The sequence below is a fragment of the Saimiri boliviensis genome, chromosome 9 (genome assembly GCF_048565385.1).
Source record: "Saimiri boliviensis isolate mSaiBol1 chromosome 9, mSaiBol1.pri, whole genome shotgun sequence".
In the NCBI taxonomy this organism is placed as follows: Eukaryota; Metazoa; Chordata; class Mammalia; order Primates; family Cebidae; genus Saimiri; species Saimiri boliviensis.
The window spans coordinates 90,537,231-90,561,495 of NC_133457.1; the positions used below are offsets into that span (position 1 = coordinate 90,537,231).

Sequence of the window (24,265 nt, forward strand, 5' to 3'; positions counted from 1 at the left end):
CCTGACGTCACGAAGCAGCCCCCACAGGGCGGCGACGCAAATGGGCGGAAATTTACGCCAGTCCGGTAGCCTGGGGTACGGGGTCTGGAGCGGGGGTGGGGGCGAATGGCGCCCCAGAGAAGGGACGCGTGGGGGACAGTAGTGAAGATCTGAGACGGTGGGGGAGGCGGGAGGTCCCCCTCAGCCTGCTCCCCAACTCCCCCGCCCCACCCCCACACCTTCACATCTAAAACCGTGTGTTTGAGACTATGTGTGTGGTTGTGCTGAGATGTGTGCATGACGAGGTCTGTTTGTGTCTCCTCGACCTAGCTGAGGAAAAGACTCCTGCTAACGAGAGAGAACTAAACGGTTGGTCAGGGAAATGGAAAAGACAATGATGGCTTTAAAAGTAAAAGTGCAGCCAGAGACTATGGGACCTGCTTTCCTTCGAACTTTTCTTTCCGTCTTTATGTCTATTTACCTATCCATGATTCTATCTCCTATTCATGACTGTCTCTCCTCCTCTCCCTCTGAATACATAACACACACACGGTAAAAAAGAAAAGAAAATCAGACGGTACAAAAGGATTTACTGTAAAACTCTCCCTTTGTCCTTTATTTCCAGTTCTCAAGTTCCTCAATTCCTCTTTACAGTCAACACAATTTTACTACTCTCTATAATTTAGGTTTGACTTATTTTGGAACATGTACAGCTGCATCTTCTTTTGAATGATATATTACATTGAACGGATACAATAGAATTTATTTAACCAGTTCCTTTTCTAATGGGCATTTATTCAGGTTGTTCCCCTTTGGTTTTTAATTACTCCTTTACAACGTAGCCTTCGTCTCAGGGGTGGGTCGCGTAATAACCTGCTGGTAAGAAGAAGTCTACGCTACAAACCCTGTGCATCCTGTCTCGCTTTGAAATTGAGACAGTAAAGTGTTTTTGTTATTATGTGTGAGAAAAAGGTGAAAGCATCTGGCAGAATATTTTTGATGTGGGTTCCCTCAGCCTAATGAAGAATCGGGAAAAAAGCAGCAGGCAGGTGATCTGCACAGAAGAAGAGTAACACAAGCTTTTCGGAACAGAGTGAGACTTCACTGGGATCTCTTCATTCAGTGAATGAAGATGTCTGCGTGCACAGCTCAAGCAAGGTTTCAGTTTAGTTTTCTTGAAAATTAATTAGGTTCAAATTATTTTTGTATGTGCTGAGTGAATGGCTACATTTTCTTGAAGAAGCTAGAAAGTATTTCATCAAGACCACAGCCACAGAATACTTAAAAGAATAGTCTTAAAAAGGATATAAGTGGAACAATGGATATATTTTGAAGATACATAAGTTACTTTATTGTATTGTATTAATGTCAGTTTTCTGATTTTGAAAATTGTTCTGTGGGCCGGGTGTGGAGGCTCACGCCTGTAATCCCAACACTTTGCAAGACCGAGGTGGGTGGATTGACTCGGCTCAGGAGTTCAAGACCAGCCTGGGAAACATGGTGAAACCCGGTCACTACCAAAAATACAAAAAGAGAGGGAGAGAAAGAAAATTATACTGTGATTATGTGAGAAAATGTTCCTGTTTTTAGGAAACGCACCTTGAAGTATCTAGAGGTAAAAAGTTATCATGTGTACAACTTCCTTTCCTAAATATGTACAACATATTTCCTAAATATGTACAACATACTTCAAGGTGCATTTTTAGGAAACGCACCTTGAAGTATCTAGAGGTAAAAAGTTATCATATGTACAACTTCCTTACCTAAATATGTACAACAACATTTTTAGAAAAAATATAAAGATAGAGAAAAATAGAATGCTGAGGTAAGTATGGCAAAATGTTAACATTCAGGGAATTGAGGAGAAAGGTATATGGGAATTTTTATACTGTTTTTGCATTTTTCTGAAATCTGAAATACTTTTAAAATTTAAAAAGAGAATCTTTGGGGGCACAAAAGAGTCCATTTAAAACCTCTGTAAATCAGTAGGTACAGAAAAAAGAGGCTGTTGAGTGAGGGCCATTCCTTGGGTGGAGATCTGAAAGCAACTTTTCCTCTGCTATTAAAATTATATAAGGGTTCTAATACTCTTTAAGATGCACTGATTGCCAACAGTTCTTTAAATTACCAGCTTCTAAGACAATCTGCATCTCAATTTTCCAGTGACTTCCCTTTCTTCTCGCTCCCTTGAAAAGCATGGAGTTAAATAATGTTAACATCATCTTGTGGCTTCTCAGATGGGGGCTTGGACTGAGTTCATTACTCATCAAGTCCTGACATAGGAAAGATCTCTTCATTATTGTCAATTGGAATGAAGGGGGAAAAAAGGCAACCCTGGCCTACAGCCAGTTCTCACATTCAGACTTAGCTTTCTTTTACATTTTTCATTATTGTACAAACTTTTATGATTTTTGCCTTGCACATTTAGATCTTTATGTACCAGGGGGGAAAAAAAAGCCATAAGGAGAAGCATTTTTAAAGAATTCTTTCAAAGCAGGATGAAGGAGGAAAACCAAAATTTTTCTTAGGGACTAGGGCTTAGAATAAACATGGCATGATATAGGGGTCTAGTCACTTTTTTTTTTTTTAACAAGGTCTTGCTCTGTCACCCAGGCTGGAGAAAAGTAGCACAACAGCCTCCAACTTCTGGGCTCAAGCAATCCTTCTACCTCAACCTCCTGAGTAGGATTACAGGCGTGTGCCACCACACTTTGCCACTTTCTATTTTTTTTGTAGAGATAGAGGTCTCACTATGTTGCCCAGGCTGGTATCAAAATCCTGACTTCAAGCGATCTCCTCGCCTTGGCCTCCCAAAATGCTAGGATTACAGGCACAAACAACTGTCCCCAGCCACATTTTTTACCATATTATCACCCAGTTGTCCTGGCAATTTTGATTGAAGTGACCATCCTTTCCTATCTGTTCTGCAGTGTCACTTTGAAAAAAATATCTGCAGTCCATAGGTATGTTGCTGGACTCTTCCAGAACGTTGGTCCATTCCATGTCACTGAATTATTTGTTCCTTGAAGTAGCACCACACTTTCTCTTTCATCATATCATCTTAATTTTTAATAGATCTTTTTTTCCTTTTTTTAAGACAAGATCTCACTCTGTCACCCAGGCTGGAGTGCAGTGGCCCAATCTCAGATCACTGCAACCTCTGCCTCCCAGGCTCAAATGATCCTCCCACCTGAGCCTGCAGAGCGGCTGGGACTACCAGCATGTGCCACTGTACCTGGCTAATTTTTTGTTTTGTTTTTTTTTTTTTTTTTTTTTTTTGCAAAAACATGGTTTTATCATGTTGCCAGGCTGGTCTTGAACTCCTGTGCTCAAGTGATCAACCCACCTTGGCCTTCTAAAGTGCCGGAATTAGGTGTGAAGCACTGTGACCATAAGTCTTGATGTCTGGTGAAAAAGGTCTTCCCACCTTGTTTTTCCTTAGGATGGTATGGGCCATTTTTGGCTCTTTGCATTTTCATATAAATCTTGTAATCAGCTGTCTATTTTCATGAAAAAAAAAAAAAGACCTGCCAGGATTTTGACAGTTATTACATCACATCGACAGACCAATTTAGAAACAGTTGGTTTCTTTCCAATATTGAGCAGAGTTAGCTTTTTTTTTTTTTTGACATGGATTAAGTGAATTCTACAGAATTCCATGGGTTTGTAGTCAAGAGGATAAATATTTATCTCTTGTAAATTTAAGTGTTTTCCTAATAAAGGGCACTATGTCAACGAGTAGTTTTCCTTGGGTAGTTTGGTCCTACATTTAGTACCTGGTTTCTTAGGCTGGATTCCTGATGCACTTGAACATGATTAAGAAATCAGAAACAAAACCTTCATCCTAAGAGAGGATAGAAATCATTTTTTAAAATCTACCAAATTATGGGTAAGATAATTCCTTATAACTTGCATGCAGTTACATAGTAGTCAAAATTGACATTTCTCAAGGGAAGGCAAGAGGTAGAGCCACACCATTCAGGTGTGACAAAATAGGGGATGTTCCTCTAAAAATGTGGAGTTTGCATATAATGGGATGGTCAGATGAACAGTCTCACTTCTTATAATTGGAGAAAAAGCAAGCAATTAATATTGAGAAGTAGGATAACTATGCTTTGGGTCTCATGAAGTGATAAGACCCAAATCTCTTGGCAAAGCTATAGTTTACCGCATATCATCACATGATAAATATCAAGACTGAATGGTGCTTGCAGGTTTTTTTTTTTTTTTTTTTTTTTTTAAGATGGAGTCTCACTCTGTTGCCAGGATGGAGTGCAATGGTGCAATCTTAGCTCACTGCAACCTCCACCACCCAGGTTCAAGCGATTCTCCTGCCTCAACCTCCTGTGTAGCTGGGACTGCAGGTGCATGGCACCATGCCCAGCTAATTTTTGTATTTTTAGTAGAGACAGGATTTCACCATGTTGGCCCTGATGGACTCCATTTCTTGACCTCGTGATCCACCAGCCTTGGCCTCCCAGAGTGTTGGGATTACAGGTGTGAGCCACTGCACCTGGCAGCCTGCAGGTGTTTTTTTTGTCCTGCCTCAAAACTCACACTCAGTTCATACAACAGTTAAAAGTTTCCAAAGCACTTTCACAGATTCTGCACATTGGATTTTTACAAAAAAAAGTTATGAAACTGACTGCTCATGTCTTTTAACACCCTCTGTACAAGTGAAGGATCTGAGGTTAACATTAAAAACATGAAATATTTTGTTTATGATCAAAAACATGTGGTGGAAAGAGGCAGGCTGAGATTTCTTTTTGGTTCACTTCTTAAAACTAATTTTAAGAAAAATATTTTTTTCAAAAATTGAATGTGTTAACATAGAGTCAAGTGATGAAGTGCATACACCTGAAGTATACAGATCATTAGAGTTTTGCCCATGTGTATATTCATGTAGTCAACGTCCTGATCCAGAACATTCCCAGCACTCCAGAAAGCTCCCTCTTGCCTTCAGTCAACACTCACTCCAGAGATGACCACTCCTCTGAAATCTACCACCACAGATTATTTTGGCCTGTTTTGAAACTTTATATACATGAAATCTTATATTAATAGTCTGTGCTCCTTTGCTTCCAACTACTTTCACTCAGTATTACATCTGTCATGTATAGCAATAATTCATTCCTTTTCATTGCTATGTAGTGTTCCATAGTGTGAAAGATGAAACAATATATTTATAGTCTATCATTGTTAGATATTTGGATTGTTTTCAGTTTGGAAATATTATGAATAAATATGCTATAAACACTTGTGTACTTGTGTCTTGGCAGACATAAGCACTTGTTTCCAATGAGTATACACTCATATGTGAAATTGTTGGGTCAGCTCTAGTAGATACTGTGCTTTTTTTGTTTATTTGTTTGTTTGTTCATTTGTGACAGAATCTTACTCTGCTGCCCAGGCTGAAGTGCTCTGGCCTGAATATAGCTCCCTGCAGCCTCATCCTCCTGGAATCAAGCAATCCTCCCGCCTCAGCCTCCTGTGTAGCTGGCACCACAGGCACATGCCACCATGCCCAGCTAATTTTTTATTTCTGTAGAGATGGAGGGCTCACTTTGTTGCTCAGGCTAGTCTCCTGGGATCAAGCAATCCTCCCACCTTCACCTCCCAAAGTGCTGAGATTACATGTGTGAGCCACCATGCCAAGCAGATACTACCAGCTTTGTGAAATGGTCGTACCAAGGACTGGGATTTGAATTCGGATTGTTTGGGTATTGATGCTCTTGTCACATGATACTTCTCCCTAGTGTAACCCCCGCTAGAGTCAGAGAATGGGCATCTCGATTCCAGGATGCTTTGGGTAGACGGCTGCTAGAAAAAGACCAAGCCATGTTTCACTTGCTTCACACATTTGCTCAAGTCTTGGACCTAGGTTATTCTTACTTACTCAGTGGCAGTGCACAGGTAAGGCAGAGAGAAAGAGGCTGAAACCCACTGGGAGAACACTTTATTCATTTTTCTCATTTTTTAAAATCCTTTGCTTTAATATCTATTTATTAAATTGATAGCAGAAAGACTATGTCAGTGTGGCAGGATGAGAGCATGGTCCAGTCTCCTTTGACTTCAGGCTCCAGAAAGGACTACAGAGATATTTCACACACATGTGGTCACACACACGTGTGTGTGCATGCACATGCTCACACCCTGCACTCATGCTGCTGGTTCCCTGCCCATTTCCCTCATCCATATCACTCAGGTAGGACTAATGAAAAAGATTGCAGGAGCTCTGGGGTTCCTCTGATCCTGAAAGCAGAAGGGAACCTGGGGGTAACCATGGAGGAATCTGATGGGGTACCTGGTTGGAATGCGGGTAGTGTGGCCCTTCCCTCCTCCAGCACTTGTGCGGAGCAGTGGGTTGCTGAGATATCAGGCCTGCATCCTGATCCATTGGTGTTCCTTCCACCTCTTGGTAGTAACTTCTTTCCACCTCTGGTGCCTTGATACTCACAGCTTTTTTCACCTTTTCCCTTGAAAAAGCCTCCTCCATATGGTACTCTTCCTAGGGGATTTTTGAAGTTTGGTCTTATTATAAAATATGTATATAAATATGTAGATTTTCCAGCACCAAGCCAGACATGGTGGCTATGGACCTGAAATCACACCACTTTGAGGCCCAAAAGGCTGATATTGAGAACCCAGAAGCAGTCCGTGCTGTGTTTTGAGCTCTGCCTTCCCTTCTCTGCCTGCTGCACCTCCCTGGCCCTTCTCTCTGTGTTCATCCTAGGAGGCATGAAATGTAAGTTGGTCCTGCTTCAGTGATTCTGGGAGATTTGGCTGACTTTGCTCTGCGAGGAGGCATTCTTCTGCAGAGGCTGAATTTTTAATTATTTATAGTGAATATTAGAGCGTACCAACTCTCAGGCAGGCCTCTCCTCAACAAAAATGTGTTCTATAGATGTAGATGCCAGGAAAACTTTATGTAGGTTAATTTCAGTTTTATGACAATGAACATTTTAGTTTTCAGTAATTCATAATGGTCCTTGAGGAGTCATTATTTTTATGTAAAGACGCATAGTCTAAAACATCCCTAGATGTAATTGCTCTTATTTTTTGTCTGGGTAACAAATACATAGCTCTATAGTGGACCACTTCTTGTAAGTTCTATTAAAGGGTTTCTCTCCCTCTCTTTTTCTTTCTAGTTTAATTTAACTTTTTTTAGAGACAGGGTCATACTCCATTGCCCAGGCTGGAGTGCAGTGGTGTGATTATGGCTCACTATAGCTCTGATATTCTGGGCTCAAACAATCCTCCCACTTCAGCCCCCTGAGTATCTGGGACTACAAGGGTGTGCCCCCATGCCCAGCTAATTTTAAATTTTTTTGGTAGAGATGAAGTCTTGCTCTGTTGCTCAGACTGATCTCAAACTGCTGACCTCAAACAATCCTCTGGCCTCAGCCTCCCAAAGTGCTGGGATTACAGGTGTGAGCCACTGTGCCCAGCCCTGCTCTCCTGCTCTTCCTCCCTCTCCTCCAGCTGACTTTCCTTCCATTTATATTCACTCAAACAACTCAGAAAGAGCACCAAATAAATTTTATATTGCCATATAAACATGGTACTGTCTGAAACTGTAAATTACTCATGGATGAGCCAATGTCACCTTAGTCTTTTTGTCTTTTAGAAGGCATATTATCCTACCAGGTATGAAAATAAATATTAGAAAACTTGCTGGATTTGATTTTATCCCTCAAAGTACAGTGGAGGCAGAATATCCAGTTAATTCTGGAAAAGACAAAAGAACTTTTGCAGAAATATGACCCAAGGGGAAAAGTGGTATTCCAGGTCCTACAGACTAAAGCAGAAAACTCAGGGATCATTAGACCCGAGTCTACTGGAACATGGACCAGTTTCCAGCCTAGGGCAAAAGAGGAAATTAAGAGGCATCCAGAATTCCAGGCATCCAATTACAGCCCAACGAGACTGAAGAATGATCAGGTGGCTCACGCCTGTAATCCCAGCACTTTGGGAGGTGGACAAATCACATGAGGCCAGGATTTGAGACCAGGCTGGCTGACATAGCAAAACCCCATCTCTACTAAAAATACAAAAATTAGCCGGGTATGGTGATGCATGTCTGTAATCCCAGCTACTTGGGAGGCTGAGGCAGAAGAATTGCTTGAACCTGGAAAGTGGAGGTTGCAGTGAGCTAAGATCACACCACTGCACTCCAGCCTGAGTGACAGAGCAAGACTCTGTCTTAGAAAAAAAAAAAGAATGGTCAGGGAATCATGAGGGATGGGAGCTGCCTCCAGAGAAACAGCTTAGTTATTGAAAAATGAAGCTGAATCCTTTGATTCTTGAAGTTACCCAAAGACTTCATGAAATTGATAGCAGCATTCTTCAAAAGCAAGCAGTGGTTTGTTTGCATAATAATGTAGGGTTTTTACTGAAATGCTTAAACGCAGTTTTGGCAGCAGGGCTGTGGAGGGAGAAAGGAAACAGGTAGAGTATGTAAGTGGCAGAAGGTAACATGAAAGTTCCTGTCCTCTGCTCTGGGTAAACCCACACAGTGGTACTCAGATGCTGCTGCTTCTTGCTTCAAGGAAAAAAGGTACATCGATGGTCATGCAGACCTCAAAGCAGGAGTTGAAATGCCAAGTCAGACAGTGGCCTCCAATCTTTTCCTTTTCATACCCTCTTTTATACTTCTCTTGGTCCCTCTGGACGTAAGGAAGACACCAAGAAAACTTTGGGAGATAAGGAAGAAGTAATTCAGAGACCATGTGCTGTCTCCTTGTCATCCTGCTGTAAGCATCCAGATGACCCAGATTACATCATCTTCCTGCCCCATGAGTAGCTAATTAACATCCCACCATACCAAATCTGACAGTGAAGAGGTAGTTTGCACAATATGTGCTATTACCAAGTGTTAATGATGCTGGAGGCTCCAAACCAATATTATTCCTGGAACCATTTCATAACAATTTGGTCCTGAAGACATTCAAGGGGACAGAGTCCATGATTAGAATTGCAGACCCAGTGCAGAGGTTCCCCCAGATACACTCTTTAATTAAGAACCTTCTCAAGATCCCTCAGTTTATAACCTGTGGGTTGTGGCCCCTAGTGGGCCAGTTCTGCTCTGGCTCCATCTGGAAGTAATACCTCTCCTGATAACATCGAAGTGGACGTTTCTGTGAGCACTGCAAAGTGGGTGCTGGGTCAGAAGACCCTCCAGAGCTCCTGGGAGAAGGGTCTTGTTTATCTCTGGACCCTGACAGCATCTTGCCCACCTTCCATGATGATTCCCTGAATCAGGTCGTCTGCATTGGCAGCTGGTTAAGGAGGTGTTGATCTTGTGGCATCACTTGACGGCTTCTGCAGTTTTCATTTGCCCAAAACGAACACGTTTTACCCCATTCCTACAAGGCTCAGCCTTGTCTGAGCCTCAGAACCTCCCTTAGGCTCTGTTAAGGGAGAGACACAGAGTTCAGCACTGCAGAGTTCAGCATCAGGTCACATTTGTAGGTGGTCTGGCCCCGTCTGGAGTCTGAGTTCTTGTAATTAGTCTTGTTTCTGATTCATCTGTCACCAGTCCCCAGCTACCTCCACTGTAGTCCAAGATTATATAACATATGTCAAAATGTTTGAGACCTCAGGTCAAATCCCATTTAGGCCACTTACCAGCTATGTGATTATGGAACAAGTGACTTAACTGCGAAACTTGCCTTCCTCATCTATAAAAGAAGGATAGTAATGCCAACCTCAGAGGCCTGGACTGTGCAGGAAATAAGCTAGTTTTGTAACCCCCTGCTACTGTGCCTGGCATGTGGTGGCATTTGAGACACGGTAGCTGCTGTTGCAATTTCAAAAAATAGCAGCTTCATTGAGATATAATTTATACCAATGAAATCCTTCCCTTTAAAGTGTACAATTTGGTATTTTAGTATCTGTACAGAGTTATGCAACCATAGTCACTGTCTAGTTTCAAAAAATTTTTCATCACCCCAACAAGAAACTCTGTATTTACTAGTAGTTTCTCCCTATCCCCTCTCCCTTAGCCCCTGGCAACCACTGGTGAATTTCTATCTCTATCAGTTTGCCTATTCTGGACAGTTTATATTAATAGAATCATATAATATGTGGCTATTTGTGTCTGGCTTCTTTCACTTAGTTTCGTTTACTTCAACATCATGTTTTCAATGTTCATGCCAGTTGTAGCATGTATCAGTACTTCATTTCTTTTTACAGCTGAGTACTGTTTCATTATGTGGATATACCCCATTTTGTTTATCCATTCATCTGTTGACGGACATTTGGGTTGTTTCTACTTTTGGGCTATTGTGAATGATGCTGCTATAAATGGTTGTATACAACTTTTGGGGAGCTATGATCTCATTTAACTGTTAGGATTGCATTTGAATTTGTATATGGATAATTATGTAATATAATGTAACCAATTATGTAATATAAGATAACTTTGCTAATACAGGTGCCCTAGTTAAGTGGGAAGAGAATGTAATTATAATTTTCTGAATTCCTCACCTTACCTTGTTTACAAATACATAGCCTACATATGGGATATGATTTTTCTCATCTGATTACTAAATTTATTAAAAGTCTAACATTAAAAATGATGGCATTTTATCTGTTTGGGTTTTTTCTTTTAATTATGGTGGTTAGAATGTTTTGATCTTTGATTCTAATTCTCTGGGGTCTGAAGGTGGCCAAGCAACAAGAATTGGCTTCCATTAGGCCCATACCTCACTGGAGTATTCAACACAGAAATCAAAAACCAGTAGCCTGAGGGCCAAGCTTGGCCGGCACTGAAGTGAGTTATGTTTGGCTTGTACTGGTTGCTTGTTTAAACATTTGAATTCAAATGCCTTTAGCTGAGGTTTGACTGCATTCTTTCTCCACTACTTTATGGTCTCACATCCAGCCCAGTGCCCATAGTTTGTCATCTAGGTGGCCCTTGAAAGAATTTGCTTCTGCAATCCTTGAAGGGAATGCTTTGTTAGACTGTTTTTTTACCCCCAAACTTGCAAAAATATTTCCATTCTTTTGATTATGCTTCTAATTCCTATAGAAGGCATATTAGTTATTCATAGCTCAGGATGAAATAGTTTAATCGGATTGCTTTTCTCTTCAAGTCAGAAGTCCAGCCTGGAGAACCTGGAGTTTTTCTGGTAGAGAGCATATATCCTTAAAGCTTCAATGGTGAAGGGAAAAGGGTAAGCAAAGCTTAAATGGTGGAGGGAAAGGGTAAGCTGAGCAGGACCAGGTAGAAGGGAACTTTGGGCGGTCAGAGCACCACGCCAGGGAAGAGGGAGTCCCCACTGGTAACCTGATGAGTAGTATGGCCATGAGAAAACTCAGCATTTCATGGACAATGTATACACTCTTCCACATCCCAAATTCTGAGACACATCAGTTGAAAAAATGGAAAAATGGAAAAAAAGTATTGCGATTCTGTGAGAATTAAAGCTTAGCAATTAGCAGAGGCCCTAGTGGTTTGAGGGATTCATCGAGGGATACTCTGAAGGTAAGATCAGCTGACACAGCTGTTGAAGGTTGAGGTCAACATTGCTGAGAGCAAGGCGAGGAGCACCTGAGAGAAGGCGCGGTGGGTTGATCAGTCTGCTTTGCTTGGAACTGATACCATGTTACAAGTGTGTGTTCCTCGACCTGTCTGCTGCTAATTGGGAGGCATTCTTGCAAATAAAATACATATTAAGAACTTTACACTTTTTAAGTCAAGTGCGGTGACTCACTCCATAATCGAAGCACTTTGGGAGGCTGAGGCAGGTGGATCACTTGAGGCCAGGAGTTTGAGATCAGCCTGGCCAGCATGGTGAAACCCTGTCTCTACTAAAAGTACCAAAATTAGCTGGGGATGATGGCAGGCACCTGTAGTCCCAGCCATTTAGGAGGCTGAGGCAGGAGAATCACTTGAACCTGGGAGGCAGAGGTTGCAGTGAGCTGAGATTGTGCTACCGCACTCCAGCCTGGGTGACAGAATGAGACTCCATCTCAAAAAACAAAAAAAGAGAAAGTTTTAAAAATAAAATTTAAAAAAAAGAACTTTACACTTCTTATAGCATAGTTTGCGGACCCTAAGAGTGATGTTCCAAGAAGTAACAACGTTTGGAAGCAAAAGATCTATAAATTGGTAATTTTTAATTGTGATTTCTATGTAACATTGTTAATTTTGCTGGGCTAGATTTGAATGTTAGCTTATTCAAAAACTACTTAGTAATGTTTGCTAGCCTTTGACAAAGTTTGGATATTTGCTATAGGTTACAGTTCTTTGTAAATACTACTAGACAGAATATTTCCTATTTTTAAAAAAATGTTAAATCTAGTCACGCGCAGTATCTCACGCCTGCCTATAATCTCAGCACTTTGGGAGGGTAAGGCAGGCAGATTACTGGGAGTCAGGAGTTCGAGACCAGCCTGGCCAACATGATGAAACCCTGTCTTTATGAAAATACAAAAATTAGCTGGACATGGCAGGGGGATTCCCGTAATCCTAGCTATTCAGGAGATTTAGGCATGAGAATCGCTTGATCCCGGGAGGCGGAGGTTGCAGCTGGGTGATAGAGCAAGACTCAGTCTCAAAACAAACAAACAATGTTAAATTCATAATAATGAGTAAATAACTTCTGAAGTCTCATTTCCAAGTTCTAAGTATTAATATTTATTGAGCATTTGAAAACACTATGAAGAATGAGGCTATAAAAAGGTAAGAGTCTGTTTTGAAATTTTGCCTTGGGCCAATCTTGTTCCTGGAGGAAAAACAACAGCCTCCAGGAGGCATGGGTTTCTACCAGGAAGCAAGGTTATTGAGTACATGTCACAGCCTAAAGAAGTCACAGGGATTTGCTTTTCTTTGTCTGTTTCCCGTGTTCTCAGGTTCATCTAGAAACATCACTTTACTTCTGTCTTGGCTGACGATTCAGCTCATGTATCCAAGGAAGCTTAACTGAATGTGGCAACCTGAGCTGCTGTTTTGGTCATGGAATCACATGTCTTTTACTGTTCTGAGGTCCAAAGAGCCCAGGGTGAAATAACAGGATCTGTGGCTTCCCACGTGTCAGCTGCATGGTTTCCAGCGTGGACCACTTCCAGTGGAACAAGACATGATCAACCATCTCAGGTTCTCCAAGTGCAGTGATCGCTCTTTTGAGAAGAAACTATTCTTTATCATCATTGAGACAAATTGTGAAACAAGAGTGTCTGCATCTGATGCCCTGTGATCCTGGGATGCTGGCAAGCAAAGACAGGGTGTGAATGAAATTTATCAGGCACATGTTTAACTTCTCACTTCAACCCAAATCAAAATGGAAGCCTCCTTGGTTGCTCATCAAAGCCCAATATTGAGGTGTTCCCAAGTAAGGACAAAGTTGGAAAAGAGCTCATGTCTCTTATACTTTAGGGAGTGTAATAGACAATGATTGGCCTCTGTTCTACTCCCTTTAAAGAAAAAAACGTGGAATAATGCAGATACAGTTCCCACTGCCACAAATTATACAGCTGCGTTTCCCACATTTGAGGAAATCACGGGGTCAGCACATCTGGAGTGCAATGAGTAGACCTCACCCTGGGAAAACCACCTTCATGATCATGGCATCTCACCTACCAGGTAAGGATCTTTTCCACTCATGTTTTATGCGTGTGACCAGGGGAGGGGAAAATTGAGATTAAATTTTCCTTTTAGTCTAAAAGAACCACTCATTTTGATGTAACAAACATGAGTTGATTGTTATATCATGCATACAATTAGATATAGATGTGCATGCAAAATTTCGATCCTATAGATGTGGATGATATAGATGGAGTGGGTGACGTCGATGTAGTTGACGTAGACATTGTAGATCCTGTAGATGTGGCCATCGATCATGTAGATGCCAATGTAGAGTGGAAAGTGTAAATATATACACAGATGTAGATGGAGTAGATGCAAATATGGATGCAGATATGCATGGCGCAGCCGGAAACATGGATGCCGGCGTGCGGGGCGCAGCCAGAAACATGGATGCAGATGAGGTTAGTGATGTAGATTAGGGTTTCTCAACCTCAGCACTATTGATATTTTAGGCTAGATAGATCTTTGTTTGTCAAGGACTATCCTGTGCATTGCAGGATTTAGCAGCATCCCTGGCCTAGGTGCCAAGGGCATTTCTTCCCCCAACCCTGAGTTGTAACAATGAGAAGACTTTCTGGATGTTGCCAAATGTTCCTGGTGTGTAAAGTTGCCCCAGTTGAGAACCACTGGTACAGACCGTGTAGATACAAATGTTGATGAAATGTCAGCATAGGTATAGGTGATGAGATAGTAAAGATAAAAATGTAGCTGTAGATGATAAAGCTGTGAACACAGATGTAGGTGGAGTATGTGTAAATAGAGAGGCAAATGATGTTATAAGATACAGCCTAAATGATACAGCTGTCAACATAGATGTAGATAAAGGTAGATGTTATAAACTTTATGATCAGGGCAGAAAAATATAGGTGGTGACAGTGCAGATGGCATTTGTTTGGCCCTTCTTTTGTTTTGTTTTGAGATGGAGTCTCGCTCTGTCACCCAGGCTGGAGTGCAATGGTGTGATCTTGGCTCACTGCAACCTCTGCCTCCCACGTTCAAGCGATTCTCCTGCCTCAGACTCCTGAGTAGCTGGGATTACAGGTGTGTGCCACCACACTCGGCTAATTTTTGCATTTTCATTAGAGATGGGGTTTCACCATGTTGGCCAGGGTGGTCTGGCGTGAGCCACTGCACCCTACCTGCCCCCTCTTTTGGAAACACTTCCAGACTATGGGTAAGCAGCATCCTGTTAGGAATAGTTTAAGTGTGGTTTTGCCTGGAGACTGAGGAGCTGCCCATGTGACCTATTAAGGTCCTTTATGATAAAACCATCTGATCCTGAGATATCACAATTTCTATTAAAGGCTCATACTCAGGGTGAAAAAGAAAAAAAAAATGAATGAGGACAACCAGCAAGACATGAGACTCAGACATATCTCTTCATTAATATAAGGTCACAGGGCAAACCTCAGATGGTCTTTCAATTCCTTTAATAAATCTTAGTAGGATGTTCATACACCAGACAAAACTAAGCAAGTGTTTCTGCTTTCACCAACATCCCAGCCTCTTACAGACATCCCCAAGTTGCCAACTCATAGCTGGCTGACCCACAGTTTAAGCAAATTCTATCCATAGTCCTGAAGGAACCTGACCTCTGTCCCCAGAGAAAAGAAGTGTTCTATTCTCCCAAGATCATGGTTCTCTACCAATTCCAGATTCAATACACTTAGCAAATTGTAAACCTCTCCAAACCATTTTTCAGTATCTGCTGAAAGTGCATTGGCTGTGAACTGCGGCATGTCCAAATACCCAGGACATTTGCTGAACAGAAGGAAATGAGAGTCAGTCAATCAGTCAGCATTGATTTGGTTATTCCAGGGCTGTGGACAGGGTCTGTGGGCTGCTGCTGAGTTACCTGGCAGAGCTGAAAGAAGATTAAACTGGAGTGACTCTGTAACATGGTTGGAGAGTTATTGGACAGTAAATAGTGAAATAAGCAATCTGTACCAATTAGAAATCTGGTTTTGTGGGCGGTGAAGAATGTGCACCTCCTGATTGATTCTGGGAAGATTTATGCTGAGCTTTGGATGAGTGATGACCAGAAAGTTTGTCCACAAGTCTGGAGGATGGGAGTGGTCACAGAACGGGGGATGCTGTGGGTGCCCTGCCCATGCCCCCTCGGGCCTTAGCATTTTGTGCACAGCACCTGACTTCCAACTGCCAGCATTTGCCTAAAGAAGGCAAAGGCCTGAGGGCTTTGTCTGGTGGCTCTGCCCATTCACACAGCGAGCTGGAAGTGCTGGGAAATTAGTCTCCTCCCAGTTTCAGCCTTCAACCAAAGAAGGATGGGGACTGCTGTTGAAATATCCAGTTGCCTCACTCCTTGTGCAGGATGACTCTGAGGCTTACATTCTACCCTGGCTCCAGTAGGCTTAAATTCCAAGTGCCCATAGTGGTAACTTGCTTGAAAATGTACCTTTTGCTGCTTCTTTCCCTCTCCTTCTCAGTTTCTTGCATTCCCACTCGAATCAACCACTTGCACTTGAATTTGTACCTCAGAGTCTATTTCTGGGGGGGACCCAAAGACACACAGGCCATGGATAGATACTCTGAACGTCCTTCTGGCTCCTTATTTTCTATCTTGTAATCCATTAAGCCAATCAGAAAGCAGAGAAGGCAGGATCTGCCAGATATTCTTACCTCAGAAAATTCAAGGGCATCTTTTCCTGGCAACAAAGAAACTCTGTGCCTTTGGGAACAGCTGCCACAGTGTCAGCTCTGGCCTCCTGTTACTGAACCACACACATCAACACCTCCCCCTATGGAATGTGAAAGATATCAGACATACACTGAAATAACAACGGCAGAATCCTGGCTGTCATCTCAACACATCTTTCATGTTCCAGTTCATCTCTGTCCCAGTCTGATATATGGCAGTATGACATATTTTTAAGTGCAGGTCTAACTGCTAATGGAACCCTTGGAGAAGAAGTTTCAATGCCCTGGGAAGCTAATGGGCTCACACTAAGCATCTGAGCAAAAGTCAAGCGGACAGATTGATCTTCAGTTTTCCCCCAGAAACTGGGCTAGACGGAGGCAATCAGTGAACCAGCAAGACAGAAGAAACTGTTTCCCCTTCAGTGAGGTTAAACGTTAGCCAACTCAGCACTTAGAACAGTGTTTTTTTGGGGGTGTAACCCATTTCAGGAGTGATAGGAAATGCCTTCATATTTTGTAGAAATAAAGAAACTGCCAGGCACAGTGGCTCATGCCTGTAAACCTGGAATTTTGGGAGGCTGAGGTAGGAGAATCGCTTGGGCCCAGGAGTTCGAGACCAGCCAGAGCAACATAGTAAGAGCTCATCTCTACAAGAAATTAAAAAATAAAAAACTAGCCAAGCATGATGGCTCATGCCTGTAGTCCAAGGTACTTGGGAGGCTGAGGCTGGAGGATCACTTGAGCCCAGGAGGTCAGAGGCTGCAGTGAGCCATGACCATGCCACTGCACTCCAGCCCGGGTGACAGAGTGAGACCCTGGTCTCAAGAAAAAAAAGAAAAAAAAAAAACCAAAAAACTGTTGGTGATGTCTGTATGCTCACAGAAGTCTAAGTGGGGAGGTGAAATAGTCATTTGTGATTGTGGGAGTTACATCTCAATGCCCTTCCCTCCGTGACATGGTCATGAAGGCAGGCAGGATCTCCTTCCTACTACAGAAAGAGCCGAGCCAGATGCCCTTTCCCTGGTCCCTGGCCACTAGAGGAGTCACATTATCTAGCCTCAGCAAATCAAATGCTCCCACCCAGAACTTTTAATTTAGACTCAGGGACAGTTTAGAATTTCAAGCAGCAGTGGCATCTGGCTCCTGTGTTCAGTTGTGTTGATGCCCAACCACCAGAGTGGAAGCAGAACCTCAGTTAGGGACATCCTACCCAGACTGTCCCTGAAGCAGGGCCTGGGTTGTGTCCTTGCTGCCCAGCCTCCCTCGGCGTCTGCCTGATTTCAAAACTCGGTTGCCCATCCTGTCAGTTATCCTTCTATTAAAGTCAGCCAGAATCCTCTTCTGAGAACCCTGAATGGCACAGAAATTGATATCCCATATACACAAAGCTTCCTTTGGAGGTCAGAGATCTGGGCTCTTGTCCAGGAGGCATCTAGATAGTTGTGGGGGCCTTTGTCTCCAACCCTTCAGGGGGCTTGACTGCTTACTTGCGGAGATGATTTTCCTGTTCTATCATTTGTGTATGATTCTTCCTGAAGTGTCGGCCAGTGAAAACCCAAAGCTACCTGAGCTTCTGTATTCTTAGTGGTGAGGGGTATGGAAAAAGATGTCATCGTGTTACAGCCACAGATGGATCTAGTTCAAATCGAATCACTTGAGTATCTCAAGGCATATTAAGTTCCCCACTTTCCCGCTATGCCCACTATATGTCTTCAGAGGTCCCCAAAGAAATGAATGTACCTGGCAAACACTGCTTTGGCACATCAAGGGCAAGAACATCCATGGTTCATTTAAAAACATTCACAGATATCTGCTCTATGAATGGGCCCATTGGAGGCAAAGAGACTCAGAGGTGGTAAGACAGTGAGAGTGACTGCCACTTTTTTAATACATAGTAATCTAAATAGTTCTGGAGCCCTGACAAAAAGTCTGAGGAGTGGAAATGTGCCTCTAATAGGCATAGATCATGGGTATTTTTAGGGGGAGGAAGTAATTTGTTTTTAAGCCACAGTCACATTATAGCAAAAAAACTGCTTGAAACATTATGGGTCAGAAAACCTTTTATAGTTAATGGTAAACCAATCTATTTGGAAAGTGGCTTAAAAACAGCTTTTAAAGGAGAGAGAGACTGCTATAGTTTGGCTTAAAAGGTGTGTTGGCTGGGCACAGTGGCTCATGCCTGTAATCCCAGCACTTTGGGAGGCCGAGGCAGGCAAATCACAAGGTCAGGAGTTAGAGACCGGCCTGGCCAACATGTTGAAACCCTGTCTCTACTAAAAATACAAAAATTAGTCAGGTGTGGTGGCACATGCCTGTAGTCCCAGCTAGTTGGGAGGCTGAGGCAGAAGAATCACTTTGCTTGAACCTGGGAGGTGGAGGTTGCAGTGAGCCAAGATTGCATCAGTGCACTTCAGCCTGGGCAACAGAACAAGACTCCATCTCAAAAAAAAAAAAAAAAAAAAAGGTTTGTCAACCAAATGCAGTGGTAAGTCCTTGTTTGAGCCTGATTCAAACAAATCAACTGTAAGAAGGCATTTCTGAGAAAATTGAACATGGACTAAATATTAGATGATGTTCAGGAATTCTTGATTATTTTCTTTTTTTTTTTTTTTTTTTTTTTTTTTTTGAGACGGAGTTTCGCTCTTGTTACCCAGGCTGGAGTGCAATGGTGCGATCTCGGCTCACCGCAACCTCCGCCTCCTGGGCTCAGGCAATTCTCCTGCCTCAGCCTCCTGAGTAGCTGGGATTACAGGCACGTGCCACCATGCCCAGCTAATTTTTTGCACTTTTAGTAGAGACGGGGTTTCACCACGTTGACCAGGATGGTCTCGATCTCTCGACCTCGTGATCCACCCGCCTCGGCCTCCCAAAGTGCTGGGATTACAGGCTTGAGCCACCGCGCCCGGCTAAATTCTTGATTATTTTCTTGGGAGTATTATATACTGGTTATACTTGTTATTTTTTTTAAAGTACATGGCTGGGCACCATGGCTCAAGCCTGTAATCCCATCACTTTGGGAGGCTGAAGTGGGTAGATTGCTTGAGCTCATGAGTTCAAGACCAGCCTGGGCAATGTGGCGAAACCCCTTCTCCACCAAAACTACAAAAAATTAGCTGGGTATGGTGGTGCAGACCTATAGACTCAGCTACTTGGGCAGCTAAGGTGGGAGAATCTCTTGAGCCTAGGAGGCAGAGGCTGCCATGAGCCAAGATTGCACCATTGCACTCCAGTCTAGGTGACAGAGTGACAAAAAAAAAAAAAAAAAAAGTACTTATCCATTAGAGGTACATGTTGAAGCTGGGTGCTGTGGCTCACACCTGTAATCCCAGCACTTTGGAAGGCCGAGGTGGGTGGATCACTTGAAGTCAGGAGTTTGAGACCAACCTGACCAATATGGTGAAACCCCATCTCTACTAAAATTACAAAAACTAACCAGGCGATGTAGCGTCTGCCTATAGTTCCAGCTACTCAGGAGGCTGAGGCAGGAGAATCGCTTGAACCCAGGAGCTGGAGGTTGCAGTGAGCCGAGATTGTGCCAGTGCACTCCAGCCTGGGTGACAGAGTGAGACTCTGTCTCAAAAAAAGAGAGAGATACATGCTGAATTTGCAGGTGCAATAAAATAATGCCTTAGATTTGATTTTAAAATACTCAAGCACAATACTACTCAATGTCTGAGGACTGGGGCCAGTTTGCAAATTGCATGCTCTTGGTCTGTAATTAGTGTAGAAATTGACAACAAGTATTTAGAAATGGCTATAGTTGTTTGACCTTGCCATGGCATCCAAGTAGTGATTGGTGGACTCTAATGAGAATAGAACTTAGTTTGGGTGTTGTCCAACCTGCATGGTGAGTTATGTGTGGCTTGGGCATGAGCTGTGTGCTGGTATTGGTCCATGGAAGATCGGAAATCTAACAAAAGAGCCCTTAGCTTGAGGACCAGTGCCTTGGTGCACGCACATGCACACACGCACAACACACACACACACACACACAGACACACACACAAAGTGTGAGACTTAGTGATGACGTATGAAGAAATATAGGTGGGAACTGATGAAAAAGAATGGCAGAAAGCTGATGGCTGTTAAAGGTAGGTTATCAGTATATGGAGTTCATAATACAATTCTCTACTTTTGTGCATATTTGAAAATCTACATTATTTGGTATATTGAAAAGTTTTAAAAATCAGCTTGTTGATGGAGATATTTAAAATATTACATTTTAAATGCATATAATTATATCAAAACATACTATATGTATCTTAAATAAAATAACATAGAAATAACACATAGAGCACATAGCTTACATGGGGATTATACATGATGATTCAAGTAAAACTTTCCTATTTTACAAACAAAGTCTTAGATAAACAAACAATATCATTTTCCAGATCATGAGCTTGGTGAGCTTTTATTATATAATAAACTATAATTGCATAATAAAGTTTTTGAAGCCATGGATCCAGTGAGATATAACTTCAGTGTCTCCACAGCACTCCACCCATGGTACTGGAGAATAAATTAAACATCGGTTGATAAACAAACTCAGGAAATGAGCTGTTAAAGACAGCAGCTTAATTCTCCATGCAATAACTCCACACTGCTCAATTAATTTGAAAATCAGCTTTCCGAATCCACCCTCTTAGAGATTTGTCACAGAATGTTTAAGCCTGATGGGGACTGGGAGCTTTGTTAATGTCCTCATTTGCAGACATGGAAATGAGGTCCAGAGGAGGTAGATGAGCCTCACTGGACAGCCTGCTTGTTAATGGAGGTGCTGTGGCCTCTCAGGCCTGCCTGCAACTGGACTTTTCCTTCCACCATGATGTCTTCTAGAAGATACAAACCCACCTCCCACACTGGCCCCTTGCTCTTGGTTTTAAAATTATAGTTTCAGTTGTAGGAAAGAGAAAGATGTCAAGCTGGCTCCACCAGGAGACAGAAAAGTAGGCGTGAAAACAGAAAATTCATGTCTGAGTTAGGATTTACCCAGCAATAGTCTGTGCCTGGCATGGATGGTATAAGCTCTTCAGCCCTCAAGAACTTTCTGTCTATTCAAGGAAGGCAGATGTACACATGTTAACAGTGAAAGGACTGTCCTGCTACGTAGGAGTTAAAGTGCAAATGAGTAGTTGGTAGAGCCATGGGAGCTAGAGAAAGGATTTTGGCGGGTCCAGTCTCAGAAATGTGGAGAGGGCAGAACATCTGGGTTTGATCATTGTGGACCCGCGGTGGGGCTTCTTTTTGTTGGCATTAAGAAGCTTTCTGTGGGGGATGAGATAGGATCCTCTCAGTGATTTGGGAAAATGAATATGGTAGCAATAGTGCTTGGAAGAGGCTGAAAAGGGGAGAACTGGCATCGGGGAGAACCTTGAGGAGAAGGAGATGAAAATGATGCAGGTGTTGGCGTTGGGAAGAAAAAGAAAAGGCAGGTGTAAGAGGTTGTGTGTGTGTGTGTGTGTGTGTGTGTGTGAGAGACGGTATCACCCAGGCTGGAGTGCAATGGCACAATCACGACTCACTGTAATCTCTACCTCCTGGGCTCAGGTGATCTGCGCACCTTGGCCTCCCAAAGTGCTGGGCGTAAGCCACTGCACCCAACCAGAGTTTTGTTTTTTAAGAAAAAAACTACTATATGCCAGGTGCTGTTCTGAACACTGTGTAGATGTTCCTTGATTTAATCTGAGGTTATATCGCGATAAACCCATCATAAATTGAAAGTATCTTAAGTCACTTGATTTAGAATATTTTCAATTTATGATAGGTTTATGAAGTTATAATCCCATCAAAAGTTGAGAAGTGTACTGAATGATTTCATGCCATCGTAAAGATAAAAATCCTTAAGTCGAGCCATAAGTCAGGAACTGTCTGTCCAAATCTGAACTTATTTGTGCCTCCTGAACTAAGCACTATTGTTATTCTTGTTTTACAGTTGAGGAAACTAAGGCATAGTCAGATTAAATAACATGCCCAAGGACATACATTAACAAATGGCCAAGTCAAAATTCATACCGTGGCTCCTGTGTCTCAGCTCTTAACCAGCATTTCTTGCTGCATACAGTGAAACATTTAGAAGTAAAAGTCATAATGAATCCACACTTGGTCAAGCCTGAGTGACTTAGAAAATGTTAATGCAAAAGAAAAAAAAAAAGAAAAATAAAGAGAAAATGTTAATGCATTGATAGATAAGAGACATCAAATGGAATATTAACTTGTGGGAAAGAGGATACATTTGATTTTCTATACATTTTCTTTAAAGTGACAAGGATACATATGGGTAGAATGTTCCATGGGAAATTAGAGTTATATAGTATAGAAACTTGGTAAAGACTTGAAAATTGGCAGATGTATAATAGTTGAAGTCTTGAGAAAGGATAAATTCAAAAGAATGATGGTAATCCCAGCACTTTGGAAGGCCAAGGCGGGCGGATCACGAGGTCAAGAGATCGAGACCATCCTGGTCAACATGGTGAAACCCCGTCTCTACTAAAAATACAAAAAATTAGCTAAGCATGGTGGCGCGTGCCTGTAATCCCAGCTACTTGGGAGGCTGAGGCAGGAGAATTGCCTGAACCCAGGAGGTGGAGGTTGCAGTGAGCTGAGACCGTGCCATTGCACTCCAGCCTGGGTAACAAGAGCGAAACTCTGTCTCAGAAAAAAAAAAAAAAAAAAAAGAATGATGATATGCTTTGGCTGTGTTCCCACCCAAATCTCATCTTGAATTGTAGCTCCCATAATTCCCACATGTCATGGGAGGGACCAGGTAGAGATAACTGAATCATAGGGGCCGTTTCCCCTGTACTGTTCTTATGGTAGTGAATAAGTCTCATGAGATCTGATGGTTTTATACATGGGAGATCCCCTGCACAAGCTCTCTTGCCTGCCACCATGTAAGATGTGACTTTGCTCCTCCTTCACCTTCTGCCATGATTGTGAGGCCTCCCCAGCCATGTGGCGCTGTGAGTCAATTAAACTTCTTTCCTTTATAAATTACCCAGTCTCAAGTTTGTCTTTATTAGCAGCTTAAGAAAAGACTAATACAAATGGCAAGTGTGAAGTTGAAGCCTATGGAATTGCTAACTCTTGGCTATTTTGACCAACAAAAATAGTGGTTTCATATAGATCAAGCAGGGCTCAAGATTGTGCTTCAGGGAAAAATGAGAGGTTGAGGTCAGGAGGGAGAGGGACTGCTTGGGAGACAGACATTAAACAAGGATTGGGAAATATTTAGATCACACCCTTTTACATTATTCATTTATAACTGATAATTCAAAAAGAGATTTTTATCCAACAGCATTACCACCTGCAGACAACAGAATCCTATATGAATGAAGGGAATTTTTCTTCCCTCTGCTTCTGAAGGTTTAATAATTTGGGTCTATAGAACAAATAGACAATAGACAGATTAATAGGAGAAAAAACATATAAATTTATTTTACATGCAAATGCACAGAAGCCATAGAAAATGTGAGACTCGAAGAAAAGCCAGATGACTGAAGTTCTTATACCATATGGAAAGAAATAGGAGCTTGGGGCTCCTGAGGGTAGGTGGTAGCAGATTATGGGATGGTAAGGGGAAGAAAGGCAAGTCAAGCAAAGCCTGTCTGACTATGCAGATGAAATCTCTCAAGTAGCAGTCCTGATAACAAAATCGATGGTAGCCTGTGGTAAAGGTTTCTCTGTCAGACCTTTTAAAGTGCCAGACTGGACATGGTGGCTCATGCCTGTAATCCCACTGCTTTGGGAGGCTGAGGTGGGAGGATTGCTTGAAGCCAGAGGTTCAAGACCAGCCTGGGCAACACAGAAAGACTCCATCTCTAAAAAATTTAAAAAAAAATGATCTGAGCTTGGTGCCATGTGCCTGTAATCCAAGCTACTCAGGAGGCTGAGGTGGGAGGATCACCTGAGCCTAGGAGTTTGAGGTTGCGGTGAGCCATGATCATGCCATTGCACTCTAGCCTGGGCAACAGAGTGAGACCCTAACTAAAATAAATAAATAAATAAATAAATAAACAAACAAAATATAAAAGTGTCAGA

General features: G+C 42.3%; 1 protein-coding gene and 1 non-coding gene across 3 annotated transcripts in view; both read right to left on the reverse strand.

Annotated features, from left to right (window-relative positions):
- Positions 1 to 9,735: 9,735 nt before the first annotated feature.
- Positions 9,736 to 24,265, reverse strand: part of SHLD1 (shieldin complex subunit 1) — a 102,014-nt gene continuing 87,484 nt past the window's right edge. The window contains exons 5-7 of one of the 2 annotated variants that reach the window (XR_012519317.1): positions 22,241 to 22,345; positions 16,211 to 16,329; positions 9,736 to 13,191 (exon numbers count right to left, since the gene is read on the reverse strand). Coding sequence is in view for 1 of the 2 variants with exons in the window: in XM_074406275.1 (XP_074262376.1) it covers positions 16,317 to 16,329; positions 22,241 to 22,345 (118 nt within the window). In the remaining variant the exon portion in view is untranslated. Of the gene's footprint in view, positions 13,192 to 14,635; positions 16,330 to 22,240; positions 22,346 to 24,265 lie in introns of those variants that run through there. The other variant, XM_074406275.1, reaches the window with a different exon arrangement.
- On the reverse strand, positions 13,415 to 13,575 carry LOC120368024 (U1 spliceosomal RNA). Its single transcript, XR_005582252.1, has one exon. It is a non-coding gene; the product is annotated as a U1 spliceosomal RNA (small nuclear RNA).